Source organism: Plecotus auritus, assembly GCF_963455305.1.
Source record: "Plecotus auritus genome assembly, chromosome: 9".
Classification (NCBI taxonomy): Eukaryota; Metazoa; Chordata; class Mammalia; order Chiroptera; family Vespertilionidae; genus Plecotus; species Plecotus auritus.
In genome coordinates this window covers 61,609,653-61,628,900 of record NC_137783.1, presented here as the reverse complement: position 1 = coordinate 61,628,900, position 19,248 = coordinate 61,609,653, and the positions used below count along the sequence as shown (strand labels likewise).

At 39.7% G+C, this 19,248-nt stretch overlaps 1 protein-coding gene across 17 annotated transcripts in view; it reads left to right on the top strand.

Moving 5' to 3' along the window:
* Positions 1 to 19,248, top strand: part of SHLD2 (shieldin complex subunit 2) — a 155,122-nt gene that overhangs the window by 124,657 nt on the left and 11,217 nt on the right. For all 17 annotated transcript variants that reach the window (XR_013961590.1, XM_080687056.1, XM_080687070.1 and 14 more), the window contains 2 exons: positions 7,939 to 8,167; positions 10,613 to 10,728. Coding sequence is in view for 16 of the 17 variants with exons in the window: in XM_080687056.1 (XP_080543182.1) it covers positions 7,939 to 8,167; positions 10,613 to 10,728 (345 nt within the window). In the remaining variant the exon portion in view is untranslated. The remainder of the gene's footprint in view (positions 1 to 7,938; positions 8,168 to 10,612; positions 10,729 to 19,248) is intronic.

Genomic DNA, 19,248 nt, shown 5'->3' with positions numbered 1-19,248 from the left:
AAAATCCAGCACCCTTAATTTTGATAAAAATCTCAATAAAGTAGGAATAGAGGGATCATACCGCAACATAATAGAGGCCATTTATGACAAACTTACAGCCAATATAATACTCAATGGACAAAAACTAAAACCATTTCCCTTAAGAACAAGACAAGATAAGAATGTCCACTTTTTCCACTGTCATTCAACATAGTACTGGAAGTCCTAGCCACAGTAATCAGACAAGAAGAAGAAATAAAAGGTGTTAAAACTGTAAAGGAGAAAGTAAAACTGTCATTATTCACAGATGACATGATTGTAGATATAATTAAAATTTAAAATAGAAAGACTCCACCAGGAAACTACTAGACTTAACAAATGAATTTGGCAATATAGCAGGATACAATATCAACACCTAGAAATTGATGGCATTTTCATACACCAATAATGAACTCTCAGAAAGAGAAACTTAAAAAGCAATCCCATTTACCATTGCAACAACAAAAAAAGATACTTAGTAATAAACTTAACCAAGGAGGTAAAAGACCTGTACTTGGAAAACTATAGGACATTGAAAAAAGAGATAGAGGAAGATACAAACAAATGGAAGCATATACCATGTTCATGGACTGGAAGAACAAACATCATTGAAATGTCTGTACTACCCAAAGCAATCTACAGATTCAATGCAATCCATATTAAAATACTAATGGCATACTTCATAGAGCTAGAACAAATACTCCAAAACTTATATGGAACCATAAAAAGACCCCGAAATAGCTGCAGCAATCTTGAGAAAGAAGAATGAAATTGGAGGAATCACAATACCTGATATCAAGCTATACTACAAAGCCATTAAACTAAAACAGCCTGTTACTGGCAGAAGAACAGGCATATAGACCAATGGATCAGAACAGAGATCCCAGAAATTGACTCACACCATTATGGTCAATTAATATTTGACAGAGGAGGCAAGAACATACAATGGTGTAAAGACAGCCTCTTCAACAAATGGTGCTGGGAAAACTGGACAGACACATGTGAAAAACAAAAACAAAAACAACTAGATTACCAACTTACACCATACACAAGAATGGATAAGAGATTTAAATGTAAGGCATGAAACCATAAAAATCTTAGAAGAAAACATAGGCAGTAAAATCTCAGACATCTTTAGTAGCAATATGTTTGCAGATACATCTAGGGCAAAGGAAACTAAGGAGAAAATAAACAAATGGGACTACATTAAAATAAAAAGCTTCTGCACAGCAAAAGAAACCACCATCAAATTGAAACCAGAACACACTGAATGGGAGAACATATTTGCCAATGATACATCTGACAAGGGGTTAGTGTCCATGATATATAAAGTATTCATACAACTCAACAAAAGGAAGACAAACAATTCAATTAAAAAATGGGCAGAAGACCTGAATAGGTCTCTCCAAAGAGGACATATGGTAAGAGGCACATGAAAAATGCTCAAAGTCGCTAATCGTCAGAGAAATGCAAAATAAAACCCAATTATATGTTACCTCACATCTGTTAGAATGGCTATCATCAAAAAAATCAACAAACAATAAGTGCTGGTGAGGATGTGGAGAAAAGGGAACACTAGTTCACTGCTGGTGGGAATGCAGATTGGTGCAGCCACTATGGAAAACAGTATGGAGTTTCCTCAAAAAATTAAAAATGGAGCCCTGACCGGTTTGGTTCAGTGGATAGAGCATCAGCCTGCGAACTCAAGGGTCCCAGGTTCGATTCTGGTCAGGGGCATGTACCTTGGTTGTGGGCACATACCCAGTGGGGGGTGTGCAGGAGGCAGCTGGTTGGTGTTTCTTTCTCATCGATGTTTCTAGCTCTCTGTTCCTCTCCTTTCCTCTCTGTAAAAAATCAATAAAATAAATTAAAAAAAAATTAAAAATGGAACTTGACCCAGCAATCCCACTTCTGGGACTATATCCTAAAAAACCCAAAACACCAATCAGAAGGAATATATGCAATCTTATGTTACAATAGCTAAGATTTGGAAAAAGCCCAAGTGCCCGTCAGTAGATGAATGTATAAAAAAGCTGTGGTACATTTACACCATGGAATACTATGCAACAGTAAAAAAGAGGGATCTCTTACCCTTTGGGATGCATGGATGGACCTGGAAAATATTGTGCTAAGTGAAATAAGCCAAACTGAGAAAGACACATATCACATGATCTCACTTATTTGTGGAATCTAATGAGCAAAATGAATTGACCGACAAAATAAGACCCAAAGCAAGGCGGCATGGAACAGACTCACATACATTGATGTTGGGTTGGCGTATGAGAAGAGATAAACCAAAGAAGTTATATGCTTATAGGCATAGCCTATGGACACGGGCAATAGGGTATTGAAGACCTGGTAGGGTGGGTAGGGGCTGGGAGGAAGGTAGAAGGGGGGAAAATGGAAGATATCTGTAATACTATCAACAATAAAAAATATATTTAAAAATGAAAAAAAAATTAAATAAATAAAATAAAAAATCAAGAAAATAAGTGGTCACAGCTCTGATGATTAATGGTACCAAGTATATAGATAAACCTCACTGGTTTTGGGGATGAGGCTGGCAATTGGGAGTATTCTTGCAAACCTTGGAGCTGTGCTCGATACTGGAAAGCCAGGCAAAAACTTGGCACTATTACAATCAGCCCCTGGTAGGTTGTGTTCGGAGGCCTTTTAGCCATTTTCATTCTCTTTATGTTCAAGTATGAGGGCTGCATTTATAGTTTATATCATTGTTTATGTGTTTTTAAGACAGAAATGGAGAGAGCACATGGAAGTACAAGAAAGTTTTTCCTAACCTGTTTCATAGTTAAATGAAAAGAAGGAGAAAGGGAGATCAACTTGAAAGGATTTTCTAAGACAGATTGCTCTTTTTAACAAAGCATAACAAAAGCCAGAGAAGGATCCCGTTGTGCCTGCCTCCTTGTAAAGACAGAAGATGCTCACTCATCACCACATCCTGCCCCCAGCAGAGGACCAGTACCCAGCGGCTCTAATCCCCTGAAAGCAGAGTCCACATTCGTAATGAACTTTAAATTTTTAAAAAAGGTGTGTAAACTTTAACATTCTTCTAAAATTTTTTTATTAATTGACTTGAAAGGGAGGGAGGGAGAGAGAGACAGAGAGAGAGAGAGAGATTTGTTGTTCCCCTTATTTTTGCATTCATTGGTTATTCTTGTATGTGCCCTGACCGGATAGCTAAAGCCACAAGCTTGGCGTATTGGGCCGAGACCATACCAACTGAACTACCTAGCCAGGACACTTATAAAATTATTAAATTATTTCATTAAATAGTTTCTTAGTGATTCAACAGGTGTGTGGAAATCTGTCATATAGAGTCTATGTGCTATAGTTTATTAGATATGTTGATACTACACACTCTTGGAATTCATGCAAGAATATATGACATTATTGGAAGAGATGGTGAAATAATCATTAGGAACTAAAAGACTAAAGCAAACTGAAAGACTTAGGAATAGGAAAGTAATCATTAATGGGACTCTCAAAGAGTTAACCAGCCTGGCTGGTGTGGCTCAGTGTTTGAGCATTGAACTATGAACCAGGAGGTCACAGTTTGATTCTAGGTCAGGGCACATGCCTGCATTGTGGGCTCGATCCCCAGTGTGGGATGTGCAGGAGGCAGCTGATCAATGATTAGTTTTCATCATTGATGTTACTATCTTTCTTCCTCTCCCTTTCTTTAAAGATATGAAGAAAAATATTCTTTTAAAAAACATTTTTTAATCAAGAAAACTTTTTTTAATAAAAACTTTCCTTTTTTAAGACTTAATCAGAAAAGAGAATAGAATAGTAGAATGATGAGTTCATAGCATGTACTACCTGATAAAAGGATGAAGAAGAACAAATGCTTTAAAAAGGATTTAAATAGAATATGGAGAGGAAGGGAGAAGAATGCTCATATAAACTCACAGACCTCACTAGAATATAATAAGGCAAAGATAAATGAGATAAGAGAATGTCTGGCAGATAATAGATACTCGGGCTTCTTTTTGTTGTTTTGGTTTTTAGTTTTTTTTTAAACAGGTGAATGAATGCATGAGCCAGTGAGTAGTGAATGATCATGGTGAGTTACACAGTTAAAATGAGGACTCTCAGTGCTCATGTGGATAAATAACCAACTCCCAGAGTGTGGGTGATGATGGGCAGGAAATAAAAAAAGAAAGTTAAAAAGAGGATAAGCTAGCGATGTATTATTTTTGGATAAAATATAGAATAGAAGAATAACTTACCTCCTATTTGCCTTTTGATGATGATCAATTAAAAAGACAGATAGAGGGCAGGGAGAGAAGGTATGGTAGCTAGTCTGAAGGGATTTCTCCTAAGAGAGATTAAACTTACTTTGCATGATTCCAGAAGTCAGGGAGAAAGAAAACATCCACCTCTTCAGCCAAATTTGCCAAATAAACCTTCACTCTTAAGTTGCAGGCAGAGCACACCTTACATTCTAGGGTCAGTACTGAAGCCCTACAGGAACAAGACGGGGTTGTCCACTTTCACCACTCTTATTCAACATAGTACTAGAAGCCACAGCGATCAGACAAAAAAAAAAAAAAAAAAAAAAAAAAAAAAGCAAGCATCCAAACTGGAAAGGAGGTTGTAAAACTCATTATTTGCAGATGACATGATATTGTATATGGAAAACCCTAAAGACTCCACCAAAAAACTACTAGATTTAATAAATTATTTTGGCAATGTAGCAGGATACAAAATAAACACTCAGAAATTGTTGGCATTTTTATATACCAATAATAAACTCTCAAAAAGAGAAACTAAACAATCCCATTTACCATTGCAACAACAACAAAAAAAATTAAGATACTTAGGAATAAACCTAACCAAGGAGGTAAAAGATCTGTATTTGGAAAACTATAGAATGTTTAAAAAAGAGCTAGAAGAAGATATAATAAGTAGAAGAATATACCATGTTATAGATTGCAAGTGTTGTATCATAAATCAGCGAGTTAGATATGAGACGCCTTAATGAGCCAATTAATCAGGAGTCTTTTATTGTGCGTGGGTTCAGAGCAGAATATCTCTGTCAAATTCTGAACCAAAAACATGGAGGAAGCTTTCTCTATTTATATGCTTCCAGTTCTTTGTCTCCCAAATATGGTTTTTCTGGACCTTCTGCTGACTTTACAAAGAGCTTTGTGTAAGTTAATTTTTGCAGATAGTTTGTGACCTTGGATCAGCTGTGGGCAAACTACGGCCCGCGGGCCGGATCCGGCCCATTCGGCTGTTCTATCCGGCCCGCGGAGCCGAAAGAGCGGAGGGTTCTCTTGCTCTCCCCTCCGCTCCTTTACTTTGAATTTATATTAGTTCACACAAACACTCCATCCATGCTTTTGTTCCGGCCCTCCGGTCCAGTTTAAGAACCCATTGTGGTCCTCGAGTCAAAAAGTTTGCCCACCCCTGCCTTGGATACATAATGAACAAACACTTGGCATGAAAATATGGGAATATTATCAGTATCAGCATTAGTCTGTTACATCGATGGCTAGCTTGCAAGGTCAGACAGCTAAGTTTTTATCTTTTTCTATTATTCAAACTAAAACAGTTATTTTACAGTATAAGGGACTATCTAAAAATAACAGAGTTGACCTACAGAATAAGAGACTGTCTAAGAATAACAGAGTAGTTCAAACAGCAGTTTCAAACAGCAGTTTTCCAAAGGAGGGATTACTATGCTTCACTAGAATCAACATCATTAAAATGTCCAAAGCAATCTATACATTCAATGCAATTCCTATTAAAATACCAATGGCATATTTCACAGATCCAGAACAAACACTCCAAAAATTTATATGGAACCAAAAAAGACCTCAAATAGCCACAGCAATCTTGAGGAAGAACAAAGTTGGATTGATCACAACATCGGATATCAAGCTACACTACAAAGCCACCTTACTCATAACAGCCTGGTATTGGCACAAGAACAGGCATATAGACCCATGGAACAACAGAACAGAGAACCCAGAAATCGACTCAAGCCATTATGCTCAATTAATATTTGACAAAGGAGGCAAGATCATACAATGGAGTAAAGACAGTCTCTTCAATAAATGGTGTGGGGAAAATTGGACAGGCAAGAAAAAAAAAAAAAAAGAAACTATACCACCAAATTACACCATACACAAGAATAAACTCAAGTTGGATAAAAAACTTAAATGTAAGTTGTGAAACTATAAAAATCCTAGAAGAAAATGTAGGCAGCAAAATCTCAGACATTTCACATAGCAGAATTTTCACTGATACAAGGCCTAGCACAACAAAGGAAAAAAAATAAACAAATGGGACGACATCAAAATAAAAAGCTTCTGCACAGCAAAAGAAACCGGCATCAAATGAAAGGGAACCCATTGTATGGGAGAACATATTTGCCAATGATACTTCTGATAAGGGGTTAATTTCCAAAATATATAAAGTACTCATATAACCCAATAAAAGAAGAGAAACAATCCAATTAAAAAATATGCAGACACCCTAAATAGAAACTTCTCCAAAGAGGATATACAAATGGCCAAGAGACATATGAAAAAATGCTCAGCATCACTAATCATCAGAGACATACAAATTAAAATGAAACCTGCCAAATAAATAATAAATCAACAAATGACAAGTGCTGGTGAGAATATGAAAAAAACAGAACCCTAGTACACTGCTGGTGGGAATGTAGACTGGTGCAGCCACTATGGAAAACAGTATGGAGTTTCCTTAAAAAATTAAAAATAGAACTCCCTTTTTAAAAATTTTATTTTTTAATTTCGTTATTGATTAAGGTATTACATGTGTCCTCATCCCTCCATTACTCCCCCCTCCCCCTCCCCCCGCACTCATGCCCTCACCCCCTGTTGTCTGTGTCCATTGGTTAGGCTTATATGCATGCATACAAGTCCTTTGGTTGATCTCGCCCCCTGACCCCCACCCTCCCCTACCTTCCCTCTGAGGTTTGACAGACTGATCGATGCTTCTCTATCTCTGGATCTGTTTTTGTTCATCAGTTTATGTTGTTCCTTATATTCCATAAATGAGTGAGATCATGTGATATTTATCTTTCTCTGCCTGGCTTATTTCACTTAGCATAATGCTCTCCAGTTCCATCCATGTTGTTGCAAATGGTAAGAATTCCTTCTTTTTTACTGAAAAAAAAAAAAAAATAGAACTCCCATTTGACCCAGCAATACCACTTCTAAGAATAAATCCTAAGAAGCCTGTAACATTGTTCAGAAAGAATGTATGCACCCCTATTTCCATAGCAGCACTATTTACAATAGCTAAGATGTGTAAACAGCCCAGGTGCCCATCAGCAGTGGATAAAAAAAAGCTGTGGTACATTTACACTATGCAGCTGTAAAAAGGAAGGATCTCTTACCCTTTGAGGTAGCCTGGAGGGACCTGGAGAGTATTATGCTAAGTGAAATAAGCCAGTCAGAGAAAGACAAACATTACATGATCTCACATATCTGGAATCTAAGTAACAAAACAAAATGATGAATAAAATAGAGCCAGAGACATGGAGGCATGCAACAGGTAGAGAATTCTCAGAGGAAGGGGGTGGGAGGGAAGAGATCAACCAAAGAACTTATATACATAAATGGACATAGACGATAGTGGGGTGAAGGCCTGGGGAGGGTGCAGAAGTGGGGGAAAGGGGCTTCATTTGGGGGGGGACACTTCTGTAATAATTTCAGCAATAAAGATAAATTTAAAAAAATAGTGAAGCCATAAGTGAGTGAGATTATCTAGGAAAAGAGTGAAAAATAGAAGACCAAGAACCAGATCTCAGGAGTAACTTTACAAGTAACTATAAATCAACGACATAATTGTAAATGTTTGTAAATGATAATTTTGTCCTATAATTTATCACCTTTTGTTTTTTTTGTGTTTTTTTTTTTGTAGGAGTGATTCTAGTCAAAGCCCAGATTTTAGAGCTAGTGTTTCATGCTACAACAACCCAGCAAATAGTTATAAATGCTCACAGTTCTCTGAAGAGCATTTTCTCTTCTCTTCCCAACATCACATATACTGGCTGTGCAAAGTGTGGATTGGAACTAGAAACAGATGAAAACAAGATCTACAAACAGTGTTTTAGCTGTTTGCCATGTACTACAAAGAAAATATACTACAGGTAAGGCAACTAAGTAAGCCAGTCAGATGGAAGAAATTTTTTTATAGGCATGGGAATGAGCAATAAATTATATATATCAACTCTTACTTTCTAATGAGAACTAATTAGAGCTAATACAAGAGTACAAAATTTCCCAAGTGATAAATAGCTATTTATGAAAGCAAATATTGCCCAGTAATCATAACAGGATTTCTAAAAGCAGTAATTGGGAAATTTTATTGTCTTGAAGAAACTATTCCAATTTCTTACTTGGTTTACACTTTTAACCATCTAAATGTAGAAGCTCAGTCACCCACCTTAACAAATAATCAAAGTTTAAAGGTATTATATGATCTAACCTTTGAGTTGTGGAATCTAGTAAGGCGTTTAACCTTTCTGTACTTCAGTTTTCACAAATTCACATTAGAAAATATGGATCCCACATGCTCTATGGTAAAATGACTAACCAACTCAGTGAAAAACACATTGTTTTTCAAATAATAAAAGTTCAAATTCTTGCAAAATCTTTTTATTTTTGCCTTATAAATTACATGCCTTTACAAAATAGCAGTGTCTATTTCAGACCCTTTTCATTCCCCCTCCCCCAAAGCCCCGTGCCCATTAGCAGTTGCTTCTCATTCCCCTTCCACACAAATCAGCTTTTGGGTTGTTCCCACTTTTTGTCTGTTATAAATAACACTGGTATGGACATTCATGTACAAATTATTATGTGGATATATGTTTTCATTTCTTTTGGGTATATACTCAGGAATAGAATTGTGGGATTATATGGTAACTCTTTGTTTAACCTTTTGAGGAACTGCCAAACTATTTTTCAAAGTTACTGCACAATTTTACATTTTCAACGGCAATGTATGAAGGTTATGGTTTCTCCACATCCTTGCCAGCACTATGTATGTATATCCCTTTCTTTAAAAGTACATAGATAGAGTGATATGATTCATATTGTTTGTTCATGTTATTTGTTCCTTAGAGTAAGTATATCATGGCTTGCCTTCTCTGATAGCGCTTATAAATCTTCCTCATTCTTTTTGTGTGTTTTTTAATCTTTACCTGAGGATATTTTTTATTTTTCTTTCTTTTTTTTTTTTTTTGTAATCCTCACTGGAGGATATTTTTCCATTGATTTTTCAAGAAAGTGGAAGGTAGGGGGAGAGACAGAGAGAGAGAAACATTGATGTGAGAGAGACACATCACTTGGTGCCTCCTGCACAAACCCCGACTGGGTCCCGGGATAGAGCCTGCAACCGAGGTATGTACCCTTGACTGGAATCGAACCCAGGACCCTTCAGTTGATGGGCCGACGCTTTATCCAATGAGCCAAACTGGCTAGGGCCCAAGGGTATTTTTCCATTGCTTTTTCTGGGTCTGGGGAACCTGCAACCGAGGTATGTACCCTTGAATGGGGAATAGAACCCGACCCTTTGGTCCGTGGGCCAATGCTCTAACCACTGAGAAAACTGACCAGGGCTCCTTCATTCTTTTTAATGCCTTGTAGTATGCCATTGCATCATGTACTGAAAATTATTTATCTACTTCCCTATTTAGTGACATGCCATAGACTTTGTTTCTGATAGGAAAAAATCCAGTGGGGAAAAAATAACTTGAAATTACTATTGTGAAATATGTGGTTATCACCTTTATTTTTATTTCAAAAAATAATTTACACAGCAGTGTAGAATTGTTTTCTTATATTAGAATCTGAAGTTATAAAATGAATATGGAATAAATTCAATTGATTATTTTATCATTTGAAACTTTTTAAAAAGCCCTTCTTGCCCTAACCGGTTTGGCTCAGTGGATAGAGCATCAGCCTGCGGACTGAAAGGTCCCAGGTTCGATTCCGGTCAAGGGCATGTACCTTGGTTGTGGGCACATCCCCAGTAGGATGTGTGCAGGAGGCAGCTGATCGATGTTTCTCTCTCATCGATGTTTCTAACTCTCTATCCCTCTCCCTTCCTCTCTGTAAAAAATCAATAAAATATATTAATATATATATATATATATATATATATATATATATATATATATATATATATATATATATAAAAGCCCTTCTTTTGCCTGGCCCGCATAGCTCAGGGGTTGAGCATCAACCAGGAAGTCAGGGTTTGATTCCTGGTCAGGCACATGCCCTGGTTGCGGGCTCAATCCTAGTGTGGGACATGCAGGAGGCATCAGGTCAATGATTCTCTTTCATCATTGATGTTTCTATCTCTCTCCCTCTTACTTCCTCTCTGAAATCAATAAACTATATTAAAAAAATAAAAATAATAAAAAGCCCTTCTCTTCTTTCCCGGATGTTTCAGAACATCCTAGAGTTGCTTTAGAAATTAAAATTAACCCTGCATAAAAACCCAGGGCTTTTTGAAATTATATTGCATTTATACATTTTTTAAAATGTGAAGATCTTTTCAAGGTCATACTCTATTTCCTCTTTTGTAGGCCAGCTTTAATGACCATAGCTGATGGACTATATAAGGTCTGCGTTCATGTAGGATCAAAGCTGATGGAGAAGATTCTTCTCAACATTTCTCCTGACTGGCTCAGCAGAGTTATAGGTAAGGTGTCCCCATGCCATGGACAGGTTCATCCGTGTACGGAGTGTAGAGTGTGTATTGGAACAGAAAGAACACTAGACTTTAAATCAAGACTGAATTCTGTCAGTATAAAAGCAGAAGGATAATTTAGCTTGATTGAAACACAAGACAGTGTAAGGCAAAACTTGCTCTACACAGGTCTCAGCACATGAATAGAGGGAAGGCAGCACCTAATCTCTTACTCTAGGTGTCACTTGGTAAGCAAAATCACTAGGATCTTAGTTTGTTTGTTTGTTTATTTATTTATTTATTTATTTATTTATTTATTTATTAAATCTTTATTGTTCAGATTATCATAGATGTTCCTCTTTTTTCCCCCCATAGCTTTCCTCCATCTGGTTCCCACCCCACTCCAGGCTTCCCACCCCCCCGCCCACTGACCTCGTCCATAGGTGTAAGCTTTGTCCAATCTCTTCCCGCACCCTCCACAACTTCTTCCCCCCAAGAATTGTCAATCTACTCCCTTTCCATGCCCCTGATTCTATTACATTCACCAGTCTGTTCTGTTCATCAGGTTTTTTTATTCATTTGATTTTTAGGTTCACTTGTTGATAGATATGTATTTGTTGTCACTTTGTTGTTCATAATTTTTTATCTTTACCTTTTTCTTCTTTCTCTTCTTAGAGAATATCCTTCAGCATTTCATATAATACTGGTTTGGCAGTGATGAACTCCTTTAACTTTTTCTTGTCTGTGAAGCTCTTTATCTGACCTTCAATTCTGAATGATAGCTTTGCTGGGTAGAGTAATCTTGGTTGTAGGTTCTTGCTATTCATCACTTTGTATATTTCTTGCCATTCACTTCTGGCCTGCATAGTTTGCTGAGAAATCAGCTGACAGTCGTATGGGTACTCCCTTGTAGGTAACTAACTGTTTTTCTCTTGCTGCTTTTAAGAGTCTCTCTTTGTCTTTTGCCCTTGGCCTTTTATTTATTTATTTATTTTATTCTTTTAAATTTTTTGGCCGGCTCGAACGCCGTCTCCAAGCCCGAGGCGTCCGCCGGCTGCACGTGGGCCCCACCGCGGTAGTTGAGCGGCTGCGAAACAACGAAGCTGCCGGTGCTCATGGCGGCGGCAGGAGCGGGACCCAGAGTGCGGAGCTGCGGGGGCAGCGTGGCCCGGCTGGCGCGGGGCAGCATGCGTGGGTGCGGGCGGCGGGTGAGGGTGCGGGCGGCGCAGATGCCAGTGTGGGTGCCGGGCTGCGGGCCAAGGCAGGGCCTCACGTGTGGCCTTTTAATTATGATGTGTGGTCCTCTTTGGATTCCTTTTGTTTGGGGTTCTGTGTGCTTCCTGGACTTGTAAGTCTATTTTTTTCACCAGGTGGGGAAGTTTTCTGTCATTATTTCTTCAAATAGGTTTTCAATATCTTGCTCTTTCTCTTCTTTTGGCACCCCTATAATTCGGATGTTGGTACGCTTGACTATCTTCATATTTTTGGATTATTTTTTCTTTTCCGGTTAGATGTTTTTTGCTTCTTCGTATTTCAAATCTTTGACTTGATTCTTGGGATCCTCTAGTCTGCTGTTGGATCTCTGTATGTTATTCTTTATTTTAGTCAGTGTATGCTTAATTTTTTATTGGTCCTTTTTCATATCCTTGAGGGTCTCACTAAATTTCTTAGAGGTTTCTAGAAGATTCTTGAGTAACCTTATAACCATGGTTTTGAACTCTATATCCAGTATTTTGCTTTTATCCATTTCTTTCATTTGTGACCTGTTTCTTTGTCTCCGCATTTTGGCTGCTTCCCTGTGTTTGTTTCTATGTACTGGGTCGCTGCTAAGTCTCCTTGAGTTGATAGAGTGGCCTTGTGTGGTAGGTGTCATATAGGGCCCAATGGCTCAGTCTCCCCAGTCACCTGAGGCGGACGCTTTTGGTGCACCCCTTTGTGGGATGTGTGCACAGTCTTGTTGTAGTTAACCCTTGATTGCTGTTGGTATCACTGGGAGGAATTGACCTCCAGGCCAATTGGCTGTGATGACCAGCTGTGTCTACACTGGAAGATCTGTTGCGCAGGAGACACCCTTATGGGGCAGGGCTTGCTTCAGTGGGGCTTTGGTGCTCACTGAGTCTGCCCCTAGAGTGTGTCTCTTATGGATGTGAAGAGTTGTAATCTGGTATGGTCTCACTCTGACCACTGGGTACACTGGCTCTTGGATCTCCAAGGACGTGCAAGGTCAGCCACTGTCTGGGGCCGGCCAGCAGGAGCTACTGAGACATCTGCAGATTCCTCCTCTTTGTATGGGGTTTTGAGGTGCCCAGACAAGGCCCAGCTGTGAAGCAAGGCCGGCTGCTGCTGCCAGGCCTTGGGCCTTCTTTTGGAAGCTCTGGGGCTCTCTGACCCACCTGCAGCTTGACAGGTTTTAGGTGGAAAAAGGACAGGCCATTCATATGCAAAAGCCGATGTGCACAGCTTGGGTTGAGTTGTAAATTGGGTGGGGTGGGGTCTCTGGGAATCACAGGGCAGAGCAACCAGCAATGGCTGCCAGTCAGTCCTGAACCGGAGAAGTCCCCGGTTCTCCACGTCCTGTGCCCCCATGCAGGAACAATGATCGCTGTGAGCACCTCTGAGAGAAAGCCGCCCTGGTGTTCCTGACCCGATGCCAGACAGTCCAGTTTCTCCCCGTATGTGCCTGGATCTCCCAGAGTCTCGCCTGGAACTGGAGTTCAGAGCAAGCGGGAGCTTGTATCTCCCTCCCGATTAAAAGAGCAGCACATCCAGGTGCCAGCACTTTCTGCGCCTCCGCACCTCTAACCAGTCTCACTGTGCTTTCTTCACCTCTCTAGTTGTGGAACTTCCACTCAGCCATCTTTCTTGCGGTTCTGGGTGGTAGTTGTTCTGCCTTTAGTTGTAATTTTGATGTGGTTGTGAGAGGCAGCAAGTATAGTATGCCGCCATCTTGGTTCAGGATCTTAGTTTATTAAAAATTAATTTTATTGAGGTGACATTGTTTAATAACATTATATATATTTCAAGTGTACAATTTTCTAGTAATTCATCTCTATATTGCACTGTGTGCTCACCACCTAAAGTCTACTCTCTTTAGTTATGAAGCTAGGTATAGTCAGTGGCTAACAGCAATGTGAAAATACCCATTTGTCAGGTGATCCAACTTGATAACTTTCCTCATTAGTCTCAAGCAAATGAGGTAATCTGGTTCTATTGATTGCTCCGTCTTTTTTTTTTTTTTTTTAAGATTTTTGAAAATTTTTATTTCAGAGAAGATGGGAGAGGGAGAAAGAGATAGAAATATCAATGATGAGATAGAATCATCATTGATTTGGCTGCCTTCTACACTCCCCACACTGGGGACCGAGCCCACAACCCCAGACATGTGCTCTGACTGGGAATCAAACCATGACCTCCTGATTCATAGGTCGATACTCAACCACTGAGACTTGCTGGCCAGGCTAGTAATTTTTACTTGAATGCTGAACATTACATATAGAAAAATATAGCTGAGATAAACAGTTGTTTTTTTAACCTGGAAATGGGCATACCTGTTCTCCTAAACCTTTACTGGGGCAAAGGGTGAGCAGAGTAGAGTCACTCTTGTCAGATATTGAGTTGTGTTCAAGTTTGTTATTGCTATCATTACCTTCAGGTCACCACTGGCTTCAAATTCCTCTAGCATCATCTTGTGCTTATGGTGGGAAGTGATTTTCTGGTTTTCCCCAATATTCCTGCTCTACCATCCACTTTAACCCTTCCCTCTGCACCTGGACCTCAGAGAGAGTTTATCTTCATGTTCTTGCACCTGCCCTGTTTGTATGCACTCTGTTGGTTGTTATTTGGTACATCCCAGCCAGGTGATAATGGCAGAAGTTAATTTCTTTCATTTATTTATTTATTGAATTTATTGGGGTGACATTGGTTAATAAAACCATACAGGTTTCACCTGGCTGGAGTGGCTCAGTTGGTTAAGAGTCATCCTGTGCACCAAAAGGTTGCTGCTTTGATTCCCAGTTGGGAAGCATATGGAAGGCAGCCAATTGATGTTTCTCACACCGATATTTCTCTCTCTCTCCATATGTCCTTAGATGAGGATTAAAAAAAATAAAATATAAAACAAGCGAACAAAAAAACCACACTGGTTTCAAGTGTACAAGTCAATCAAACATCATGTGCATACTACACTGTGTGCTCATTGCCCAAAGTAAAGTCTCTTTCCTTCCCCATTTATCCCCCCTTTGCCCACTTCTACCTCTCCCCACCCCACTTTCCATCTGACTATCACCATACTCCTGTCTATATTGTGTATATACATATTTTTTTCTTTATCCCTTCACCTTTTTTAACCCAGTCCCTCAACCCCCTACCCTCTGACAGCTGTCAGTCTGTTTTTTGTATGTATGGGCTGTTTCTATTTGGTTTGTTAATTTATTTTGTTCATTAGATTCCACATATAAGTAATATCATACAACATTTGTCTTTCTCTAACTAGCTTTTTTTCACTTAGGTCCATTCATGCTTTTAAAAGGTAAAATATCCTTCTTTTTTACACCCAAGTAGTATTCATTGTGTAAATGTACCACAGCTTTTTATCCACTTATCTACTGATGGGCCCTTTGGCTGTTTCCACATCTTGGCTATTGTAAAAAAACGCTGCTCTGGGGAATTAAAAATGGCAGCAGAGTAATGGAAGCTACACTGATACTCTTCCAGGATCAAACTGGAAATACAACTAAAATACAGAAAAACCGCCCTAAAATATCAACTGAGGACTAGCTGGAGAGAATCCTGATAACCAAAGATGGAAAGTGGAGACTACATAGAGACTGGTAGGAAGTGTGGAGGTGCAAAAGTGCTGGCCAGGCTCCCACAGACAGCAGCTGAAGGTCTGGAGGGATATCTCAGCTGAAGGGGGTTCCCACTGAGAACTCTGAGATCTAAACCCCAAGCTTGGCTCCCCAACCCAGATCACCAGAACTGAGAAAGGTGCCCACATAACACCTGGCTGTGAAAAGCAGCAGCCAGAGATGGTGGAAAATGCAGGTACCCTCTTAAAGGGCCAACCCACAAAATTTAGTGTGCAGCTACTCACCTTGGGCTCTGGCAGAGGGAGGGAAGAGTGGACTGGAACTGTGTGAAGAGAGTCCAGAGTTGGGGGCTCTGGGATTGGAGCTCAGAGGGCAGCCACCCCTGTTTCCTGTGCTGAGTCATTCCCTCAAGCTGCAAAAGATATCTTTCTCTTATGGGCCTTTGCTGTCCAGGTGGTTTTTGCCTAGGGGAAAGGCAGTCATCACATCCTGTTGGAAGAACTCTCACCCCACCATCTGGTCCATAGCCTGAGGCTGATCAAAGCTGATAACAATTAGACTACAGGCAGACTGCAAGCAGATGCAGGTCTCTGGAAGCTTTGAGTCTCTGCCTGATTTCCTTCTGGGCCTGGGGCTTGGAAACGCAGACCCTGTTCCACATCTTAGTCCCCTCCAAAGTCATCCAGCTCTGAAAACATCTTCCCCACTCAACCTCAGGCTCCCTTCCTTGCCCAGGGAGGAACTAGCAGATCTCTAAAAGAATGTTCTTGGAGATAAAAAATGGTGGCAGAGTAAGTGAATGCTGCACGGACAGGACATGCTCCCAGGACTGAACTGGAATTACAACTAAAATACAGAAAAACTGCCTCAGTAATCAATGGAAGACTCACTGGAGAGAACCCTGATACCCGAGGGCCGAAAGTGGAGACCACATAGAGACTGGTAGGAGGGGTGGAGGTGTGAAAGGGCTGGCCAGGCTCCCACACACAGTAACTGAAGTTCTGGAGAGTTCTCTTAGCTGTGGAGGCTTGCCACTGAGAACTCTGGGGTCTAATCCCCAAGATGGGCTCCCCAGCAGAGAGCACCAGAACTGAAAAGGATACCCACATAACATCTGGCTGTGAAAAGCAGCAGAGTTGCTGTCAGCCAGGGAGAGCAGGCTGAAAATTCAGGCACCCTCTTAAAGGGGTAAGGCACAAAATCCCCTGTGGAGCCACCCACCTTGTGCTTCAGCAAAGGGAGGGCAGAGTGTACTGGAGCTGTGTGAGCAGAAGCTAGGATAGGGGTCTCTGGGGTTAGAGCTCTGAAGGCAGACACCTGGGTTTCCTTTGCTGAGTCATTCCCTCATGCAGTGGAGGACAATCATTCCCACACAGACATTTGCTATACAGGTGACTCACCCTATTGGGGAAAACATTCTGCCCACAGTGCTGAGTTCTTGAGGCCACTTAAGAGACTGAAAATAATAATTAGCCTCCAGACAGAAGCAACTGCCCACCCTGGTGAAGAAAACTCTCACCACATGTGAGGACAATTGCCAGAGGTCAATTCAAGTTGTAGGCAGAGGTGATCTCTGGAGGCTTTGAGTCTTTGCCTGATCTAATTAGTCAGACACAGCGTTTTACACTGTCCTGCACTAGAGATTGAGAGGCATAGCAGATATACCTAATACATAGTCACAAACCCAAACAGGCAGCCAAAATAAGAAGACAAAGAAACAACCCCAAAATGAAAGAACAAGAGGATTCTCCAGAAGAAGAGATAAATGAAATGGAGATAAGAAATTTATCTGATACAGAGTTCAGAGTAATGATAGTAAAGATGCCCAACAGCATGAAAAAAGATATAGTAACTATGAAAACAGAAATAAAGAATGACATAGTACAAATAAAGAACACACTGGAAGGAATACACAGCAGATTAGGGGAAGATGAGGATCAAATCGGTGAATTCGAAGACAAGGTTGAAAAAATCATTCAGAGAACCAAAAAGAAAAAAGCAATTAAAAAACAGGAGGACAGCTTAAGGGAGCTGTGGGACAATGTGAAACATAACAATATTCAAATGGTAGGTGTGCCAGAAGAGGCAGAAAGGGAGAAAAGGATAGAGAATGTGTTTGAAGAAATAATGGCAGAAAACTTCCCTAACCTGGTAAAGGAATAAGTTCAGGAGGCACAGAGAACCTCAATCAAGAAGAACCCAAACAGGCCCATGCCCAGACACTTATATTGCCAACATTTAAAGACAAAGATAGAATCTTAAAGGCTGCAAGAGAAAAGCAAACTGTTACCTACAATGAAGCTCCCATAAGGCTGACACCTGATTTCTCATCAGAAACTCTACAGGCTGGAAGGGAATGGCATGAAGTTCTCAAGGTAATGGAGAGCAAAGATTTGAAACCAGATTAGTATATCCAGCAAGGCTATCATTCAAAATAGACGGTCAAATAGAGAGCTTCCTGAACAAAAAAAAAGCTAAAGGAGTACATCACCACCAATTTAGCATTATAAGAAATTCTAAAGGGACTGCTGTAACGAGAAGAAGAAACTCAGAGAGAAACCTAGGCATACATAATTAAAATGTCAATAAATAAGTATCTATCAATAATAACCCTAAATGTAAATGGATTAAATGCTCCAATCAAAAGGCATAGGGTAGCTGAATGGATACAAAAACATGACCCAACTATATGCTGTTTTACAAGAGACCCACCTCAGAACAAAAGACATATACAGGATGAGAGTGAAGGAATAGAAAAAAATGTTTACATGCAAATGGAAAAGAAAAAAAAGCTGGAGTAGCAATACTCATATCCGACAAAATAGACTTCAAAATGAAGGCCATCACAAGAGACAATAGAGTTCACTACATAATACTAAAGGGATTGATCCAACAAGAAGATATAACCCTGGTAAACATATATGCAGCCAATATAGGAGCACCTAAATATATAAAAAACTTCTAGAAGACTTTAATGGAGAGATCGACAGCAATACAATCATAGTAGGGGACTTTAACACCCCGCTGAATTCACTGGATAGATCTTCCACACAAAAACTTAATAGGGAAACAATGACTAAAGGACATACTGGATCAGATGGATTTAATGGACATTTATAGAACATTTCACCCCTCAGCAGCAGAATATACATTCTTCTTAAGTGCACATGGGTCATTCACAAAGATAGACCACATATTAGGACACAAAACAAGTCTCTACAAGTTCAACAAGATTGAAATCAAATCATGCATCTTCTCAGATCACAGTGGAATGAAATTAGAAATCAAGTATGTAAAAACACCCCAAAACATTCAAACACATGGAGGCTAAATAGCATATTGTTAAACAACTAGTGGCCCGGTGCACGAATTCATGTACTGGTGGGGTCCAGCCCGTGGGGGTCATTGTGGGTGGGCTGGCTGGGGCAAGGGGCCGCAGGCATTCTGGTCTTTCTGCCATTCAGTCTATTTGCATATTACCCTTTTATTATATAGGATGAATGGGTTGCCAATTAAATCAAGAAAGAAACAAAAAACTTCTTGGAAACAAATGAAAATGAACACATAGCAACCCCAAATCTCTGTGACACAGCAAAAGCAGTACTGAGAGGGAAGTTCATAGCATTACAGGCATACCTCAAAAAAACAAGAAAAATCAACAATAAACTATTTAATGCTACAACTTAAAGAACTAGAAAGAGAATGGTAACAAAGCCCAGAGTAA